General features: G+C 36.4%; 3 protein-coding genes across 3 annotated transcripts in view; 2 read left to right on the top strand and 1 right to left on the bottom strand.

The window, feature by feature from the left end:
* LOTGIDRAFT_164082 (hypothetical protein) overlaps positions 1 to 352 on the bottom strand; it is a gene marked incomplete at both ends in the record, with an annotated part of 2,868 nt that extends 2,516 nt beyond the window's left edge. The window contains one exon of the mRNA XM_009060573.1: positions 93 to 352. Within this exon, the coding sequence (XP_009058821.1) occupies positions 93 to 352 (260 nt within the window). The remainder of the gene's footprint in view (positions 1 to 92) is intronic.
* Positions 353 to 2,665: 2,313 nt separating this feature from the next.
* Positions 2,666 to 3,960, top strand: LOTGIDRAFT_164081 (hypothetical protein; the record flags this gene model as incomplete). Its single annotated transcript, XM_009060572.1, has 2 exons — positions 2,666 to 3,106; positions 3,331 to 3,960. 2 exons carry the CDS (start codon positions 2,666 to 2,668, stop codon positions 3,958 to 3,960), a joined length of 1,071 nt encoding a protein of 356 aa, XP_009058820.1.
* Positions 3,961 to 6,638: 2,678 nt separating this feature from the next.
* Positions 6,639 to 8,384, top strand: part of LOTGIDRAFT_164080 (hypothetical protein) — a gene marked incomplete at both ends in the record, with an annotated part of 2,593 nt that continues 847 nt past the window's right edge. Inside the window, one exon of the mRNA XM_009060571.1 lies at positions 6,639 to 7,238. Coding sequence (XP_009058819.1) covers positions 6,639 to 7,238 — 600 coding nt within the window. The remainder of the gene's footprint in view (positions 7,239 to 8,384) is intronic.

Genomic DNA, 8,384 nt, shown 5'->3' with positions numbered 1-8,384 from the left:
TTTAACTTAATGACAGTTTCGTTACTCTTTCCTATTACATTCACGGGACTATTTACACTACCTGTTGACTGTCCCGCATCACAGACAATTACTTTTTTAACGCTGGTTTACCATAAGGTTTTCTTTTCTCATCTAATGGCATTCGACAACCACGTGCAATGTGTCCCTCTTGACCACAACGGTAACATGTAAATGTTCCTTCTGATGACAAGTTGTCTCCAGGTGGTGTAAAACGATGTTCTTTTCTATCTTGCTTCAATTCTGAAACTTCTTGCTTCAGTGACTGGACAGTTGATGTTAATGCTGCCATCATTGCTTTCAAATCATTGTCTTCTGTCTTTGGCTGTACCATCTTTGCCATTCCTTTGGATTTACTCGTTGTACTTATAGATCTTGCTGTTCAATAATTCTAACCACTGTCAACAACTCCTCAAAACTATCTGTCCTATCATACTTGTGAGCTGACTTATCTTTTAACTCATCACGTAATCCACTCCAAAATTTTGTCCTTAACGTAGATTCACACTTATATTCTTCTATTTCTCCTTCCAGTTTAGCCTTATCTAATAAGTCTTCCAGCCTACACGCCAATTTAGTTACTGTTTCATTTCCCTGTTGTGTTGCTGAATAAAACTGTGCTAATAAACTTTGTCCTTTCTCTACTATGCCAAATCGACTTTGTAACTTAGCCAGCAAAGTTTCAACTGTTACAATTTCCCCTAATCTCATAGCTACTCGAGAAGCTTCACCTCTCAAAGATATTAATACACACATCTTTAGAGCTTCTGGAGAGTGAGATACAACAAACTCCTCACCTCAAACCTCCAGATATCAAACGATGTATCACCTTTGCAACCAGGATCTCCTGATAAAGTTGATAATCGAGGAAGCTGAGGAACTAACCTATACTTCACTCACTAAGAGTGCATGCATCCAATCTATGAGCTCTTCAGGATTTTCTGTGGATGGGGTTTAACTCCAAGATTAGAAAAAGCATTTCCTAAATGTTGTTTCTCCTCTTCACTTATTACTGAGGTTTTCCTACGTGCACCTCCACTAGCCATTTTAAACAGATAAGACAACAATCAAGTCAAATACACCACAAATAAAGACAAATGTGACAACGCAAAATAACTATGACAATCAATACAAATATGACACAGCACAAAACAACTATGACAACATCAAGACAAATATGACACCCCAAACATAATACAATTTGTTTTACGATGTTTAAATCTGAAAAAAAAATCGGAATTTTTATAAATATTATTATTAAACGCAACGCTTAATTTGATTCATACAATAACGGAGACTGATTTAGGCCTTTACGCAATACAACGCAAACACAAACGCAAAAATTGTACAAACACCTGAAAACATAAATAATTTCTTTTTAGTACAGTTGCCAACAAAATACCCAACTTAAAATATCACAAACTTCATACATACACACACATACATTCATTGAGTTTAAGTTCTTGCAAGGTATTAGTAATATGTAAATGGCAAAGTGGAAAGTGGATAGACAAAGGATAGACCAAGGATAGAATGAGAATAGATAGAGTATATACCATACGACACACCATATAAGTACACTAATCCAATAAATTTGTATCAAAATATAAAAAAAAAATGAACACCATTGACCAAAAAGTATACCGACCAAACCTATCGACTGTAACTGACAACAATAATCAATCCTATTTATTCCATAAATTGTGAATTAATTAAATGAATTAATTAATTAACGTTGTTATATATTATCTTACAAATATGCTAATTGAAAATAAGACATTCACTAAGATATCATGATACACTTATATCATAAGTTAAAGTCAAACTTTTAAATTATAGTCAACATAGATTAATGAAAAGAAAAATTATAAAACAAATGTCTAAGTATACAGTGAAAAAAAAGTCTGTAAAGTTTTAAACCAAAATGAAAATGAAATGATAAATCAAATGATAAATCAAATGTAGAATAAATCAAAGTAAGGTTTGGTTAGGTCGAACGATACTAAATTTATTTTTATAACTAAAAGCTAGTTACAGAACATATAAAAAAAAATCTTTTGGAAAAGGGAAGTGGTAGGGGCAAAATAGATTGTTTACCAAAGGGATGTAATTCTGACAGGAAAAGAATGGGGTGGGGAACAGGAAGCAAGTTGATTGATTAACTTGTATAGAAAATGGGTGGGGTGGGGCTAAGAAAATAATAATCAAAGAAAGTAACTCTTTGATGGAGTGGGTCTGACTGACAAAATACCTGAATACAATAAATAAATACAAAATAATACTTTCTGCAGAAAATTAAACAAAATGAACTTAAGATCTTACTATACTAATGAATCATATCCTTATTGTCACTAATTCACACTGTACAGTTCACTCACTGGATCCGTAACACATTACCGGTACCGGATTTATAATCGCAACCAGAATCGAAATCAGAAAACATGGACATACTTATCAATCCAATATAATCACTGATAAAGACAATTCTTACCTTCTTGGCCTGAGGGAGATGGAGAATAAAAGTGCTAAGTGCACATTGGACACTTTTAAAGAAATTTTGCTTGACATAGACAATCGCTGTGAAAATTTAAAGTCTCGAAACAATTTCAGCGTGGGCTATGAAATACTGACCAATATAAAGAATACAATGTCGGACAGAGCCAGCACTGAAAAATCATTCAATGTTCTTTTAGAAAAATACAGAACGGAAATATTGCCAATTGTGCTCGACGAGTATTCGGATATGGGTGAAGAGGACCAGTCCATCGTTTCCAGAATGAACAATTTCTTTTGTGGTCTTCGTCTGCTTGTAGAATTTGCTGATGTTTGTGAGTCCTCCTTTAAGAGATTCGAACCATCATACAATGATGGAATTGATATTGGTTCTGAAACTCGTCCAGAACTGAAGAGGTTTCACATAGCTGAAAGCGAAACTCTCAGACTTATGAGAACTTGCAGCAAGTCATTTGCACGAGGTGAAGATGAGAAAAATGGGGTGTATCTTTCCTTCACAACATTTCTGACAAAGATAAAGAGAAAAAACAACATTTTGAGATTTAAACACAATAGATTCAACATTATTTTTTTGGTAGGCCAAGCTGTATTTTACCACAGAAATGACATCAAGACATTCTTTGAAAGTGAACATGGCGTGACAAATATCCGATTAAAGGCTGTAAAATTGGATGTGGAAGAAAATCTTTACTTATCTGGATGCAAAGCATTGGGTCTGATGTCAAAACTTGTGACATCTCTATATGGAGATTCATAGAAGAGCCAGGACACATGTTGGATATGAACCATCATTTTCAGTCCTTGGTATCATTTTTAGACAAACTTAGTTCAAATAATGAGACTGTGGTTAACTTTATTATTGGAGAAGACACACCTTTTGCAACAATTCTAGATCCGAATGATGTGGTGTTAATGGACCTTATTGAACCAAATGAAGAATTGGATCCCATTGTTGTGTCTATTTTAAAAGGATTGGCTACTTCTTGCAGTGCCTTGATAAAAAGAAAGGTGCCAGAGCACTTACAAGGAGGAAGGTTTTGGGATCCATCTGAATCCCTCAGAGCTGAAATGGCTTCTGCAATGAAGCACAATAAATTACCAGAATTTGTATTTGGCCAGTTAGATCATCTGATATCATTTAGACCGAATGCCTCTCTATTAGCTAATGAAGCCTACATCATGTTTACTTTCAATAAAACAGCCTCTTGGTTAAAAGCATTGCCACAAGAAGATTTTGACAAGTATATGGATGAGTCTAGGAAGGAGGGAAAAGTGATCAGATCCAAATTTAGAAAAAGGACCAAAGAAATTGCCGAAGAGAGATTGAAAAGTCAAAGGCTGAAGAAGAAACAATTAGATCGGTTAGAATCAGAAAGAATAAAGAAGGCAGAAAACATTGCTAATGAGATGTGTTATTATGGCTTGTAGCAAACAACTGATCAAGTTAATGAAGGGATGGAACAAATGAAAGATAATGACAAAGAATTGAGGAGTGTATTGCAAGCTCAACTTAAATTTCGAAAAATGGTTCTTAAAAAAACTCATCAAAATAAACAAATCTTCAACTTCTCAAGAAAACAGCCAGATGGAAAATATGTGAAATTGACTGTGTTAGAACTTAAAGAAAACCTGAGCGAAATAGATAAGACAGCGTTGAACATGGATGAACAAATAGAAAAAACAACTGGAAATGTTCCTCTTCTGGTAAACAAAAGGGTTCAACATAAATTTTCCGACGGTATATTTTACAGTGGTCATGTAATAAACGTCGTCCCAGGATTTCCCCATTGGTACAATGTTAAATATGATAATGATGATGCTATCTATTCCTTTAACCTTCATGTTGATTACAAAAATATGGATCTAAAACTTGTGTTCGGTGAAGATAAATAGATGTTAGGGTTTAAAAGTATTCTAGTTATTATGTTATAATATATTCAACAGCTGAAAGAGACTGATTTCAGTTACATTGAAAATTTGTTAATAATTTTATATGATTTGATTTCGATACACAGATTACGATATTTATAATGTAACAGGGATTAGAAATTTGGGAATGGTCAATCTTTTATTTATATATGAGATTTTTTATTGTTACTTTTTTTTATACCATTCAATGCTTAATTTTTAAGATGATACTTGTTATAATAAATGAATGTGTTTTTTTAAGGTTGTATATATAATATGTCTATTATTTACTCCTAAGGGTGAGGTGGGGGAGAGCATATACTCTGGGGGTATTAGCATCTAATTGTCTTGGGTGAAACTGAATGAAAATGTGATTCTCAGTATTTTTCAAAAAAACTTGATTTTTCGACATGTTCAGAGTGCTGCAGTGGCATAACTAGAATTCATATCATACTCGTATTTATATCATTATATTTGACTCATCTTCATCCATTTACAGGCAAAATTTCAGCCAAAAATTTTCAGCGGTGACTGAGATATGGGTCTGGGTCACTTTTTCGGCTATTTTAAAAAAAACTTTTTTTATTTTCAGCCGATTTTAAATTTTTTTCCAGATTATTCAATGGGAATAATATATGATTCTAGTGATGTATTCACTTTTCCAAAAATTTAAAATTTTAAAAACCGGTTTGCATTGCTAGGATATACATTTATAATACGTAAGTTGTAAATAACTCTTACCCGAAGTGGGGTTTAAAGATGAATACAACTATAACACCTTATTACTACCACACAATGTATTCCTGAAACAGGACATTAATTCAAATAACTAAAATTAAAACACTTATGTAATTGACTTCTACAAATGGTACTTATCAAACAAATATCAAAATATGGTTACTTTATGAAAACTTTATTTTAATAATTATATTAAGTTTTCATAAAGTTATTAAAATAATATTCTTTAATTTCATCCATGAAACTTAAGCTTATAAAACACTTTAACATACCTGTAAACTATATACAATAGAATCCAGATTACCATATGAAATTCAAACACATCAATTTGGTGAAAGTACAAACTGACTTGACTATACAAAAGCTAGGTAACTAATGACTCTGTATCCAGGTATCCCAATATCCCAAAAGAATGTAACAACAAAGTGATGAACGATCACTGAAGTAGTACTAGAGCTTACAGATTGGTCGCACGGGGATTCCCCATTCCATTTCATTTCATGGGGAAAATGCGACCAATATATAAGCTCCCAAAAAAGACCTAAACACCCTACATTCCATCAATTCCCTCATTGTTAGCGTTATTTATCACCTAAATATATATTTTTGCATTTTTCATCATAACTTTCATCTTACTTTATATATCCCCAAACCCAGTTTGACTTATTTGCATAATTTGATCCCCACATTTTCACGCTAGCATATACAGTTTCCTCCTGTTACATCCGCTGTACATTCCCCTTTCTAACCTCAAGTTATTTTCATTATGCTCCCCATCTACAACAACCGCTGGCAAGAAGCAAGACATAGAAACACTAATCGTCAACCAAACCAATACCACGTACCCTACAACGGCCCTGTCTTCCATCGACCTCTACCACCTACCAATCGCCGACCACCAATCATCCAGCTATATCCACCCCATCGCCGACCTACCTACAACATAGCCTACCAATCAAGAGGTAACCATCGACCTGACCAACAACAGAAACGACTACCAGCCCACCGACGCCAACCAGTCCCCACTCACAAGGAGGAAGAACCCTTTGTGAAGGTGTTCTTCCAAGTTTTGCAGTGCCTCCATCATTTGGCAATCCTTACCCTTCAACAGCAAGGCCAACCAGCGTTTACCTTCAAACGCAAAGTCTCTGAGTTGGATAGTTTTATCCGTCCAGCAATGAAAACATCCGCTGTCGACGCGAATAATAGATCCCTCAATCGGACATAGCTCTGTAAGGTTACGCAGGTCCTGATCGACCATTACCAAACCACACTTCAAGAGAAGCTGACCACCATTCGTACCAAGTCTTTATCATCACCTGCCGTCGACCGCATCGTTTCTCATGCCCTGTCCTGGGCCCGTCGCTCCTATGGGAAACGTCTCACTCAAGCTGTAATCTCCAAATTCTACCAAACAATCAACGAAACAAAAACCAGAGTAACCATATCTACCAACTGAAATGGACACTACACCTGCACCATCTAGAGCTACCACGCTGCCGAACCAAACCCCTAAACGAGCCCGAAGTTTACCTACTCCTAGTCCAGCAGACATAGGTAAACGCTCTCGTAGAGAGGGCACACCCCTTCTCTTTTCACTTTCAGACTCGTCTTCCCCTTCCACACCATCTGAATCTTCACCACGTGATCCAGGATCCGCCAACCTTTCTTCCTTCTGTGCGTTTTTGGACCAGCAAAACACCCCTCAGTCTCCATCCAAGTCGAGACGTGTATCCAGACCTTCCCCTCCTCGAACCAGATCCCAGTCCCTTCCCAATGCTACAATTCTAACAACTACCAAACCAGTACCAATCACACCGTCGACGACCATTATATCCGCTACCAAACCGTATTATCACCAAACCAAGGACAAATCATTATGGAAACTACCTGCTCTAAAGAAATCTACCTTAATAATTGGATCATCTAACCTGAATCGAATTACCAAAACCAGTTCAGACACCGAAATACATTCTTACCCCGGTGCCCAAATCCATCACATACAGTCAATCCTGGAATCATATGACCACGATCCCAAACCTACTACCATTATTCTTCATGTAGGCCTCAACAACCGTGATCAGATACCAAAGACCTCTTTTAACCAAGCCCAGAAATTAATCGCCACAGCCAACAAAACCTTCCCAAACTCCAAGATCCTCTTCACATGTATACCCATTTCAAATAAAATCTCGAAGAAAGCACAACAGAACCTCAGCACTCTCAACAACATGATGATGGAGTCCAGTATCAACAGCGCAACAATCTTACCACCCTACGAAGAAGAATTCGAAACAGTTGATAATCTTCAATGGTCTCCAGAAACAGCAAACAGCATCTATTTGTTTTGGATACACCAGCTTCAAGCATCGAGTAAGTCTTTAAACTAATTACTGGGGATAAAAATACTGAGAGGCCACCGCTAGGCCAAACTGTAGTTAACTTGAGCCGCAAAATTCTCACATCCCTTCAGCATTCAATCTTAGACTGTGGACTTATGTTTATTCCCACACCAAAGATAGCTAACTTGAATTATCTCCGACCATCCATTGAACGATTTCAACGAAATCTTAGCTGCACATATTTTTTTCGAAACCACCCCCCACGTGGTGCTAGAACAATGTTTATTCCTAAATCCACGTGGACACCCCCTCAGACCGCCATTTATCCTTGAAAGCATTTGCGAGTATGAATAGCCAAACAGTGAATCTTTCCATAACACACGAAAAGCCTAATCTCACACGAGTGGAACGTTTCTTCTATGTATACCAATATCGATAACACTATTGGTTTAACGGCAGTTCGTAAAGCTTTTAATAGAAACCCAGATCCAAACAGACCCGACGATGCAATTCTACAGCTTTTAGAGATTTGTCTTAGTCGAAACGATTTCACATTTAATGGTAAAACATATTTACAAACTTCAGGGACAGCAATGGGCAAACGATTCGCCCCTTCGTACGCAAACCTTTTCATGGCAGAGTGGGAACGTGAGGTGTTGCCCCTCTGTCCATTTGACCCCCTTTTTTACGGACGCTTTTTGGATGACATTTTTATGGTTTGGACTTATTCTATCGAACAGTTTTGGGAATTCTTTGAAATTCTTAACAACCACCATCCTTCTATCAAACTAACCTCAAACGTGAGTGACAAAAGCATAGACTTTCTCGATACCACAGTCTTTAAGGGAGATTCCATAGCAGAAA

This window comes from Lottia gigantea (genome assembly GCF_000327385.1).
Source record: "Lottia gigantea unplaced genomic scaffold LOTGIsca_43, whole genome shotgun sequence".
Taxonomy (NCBI): Eukaryota; Metazoa; Mollusca; class Gastropoda; family Lottiidae; genus Lottia; species Lottia gigantea.
The sequence above is the reverse complement of the archived record's forward strand: the minus strand, read 5'-3'. Positions and strand labels throughout refer to the sequence as shown.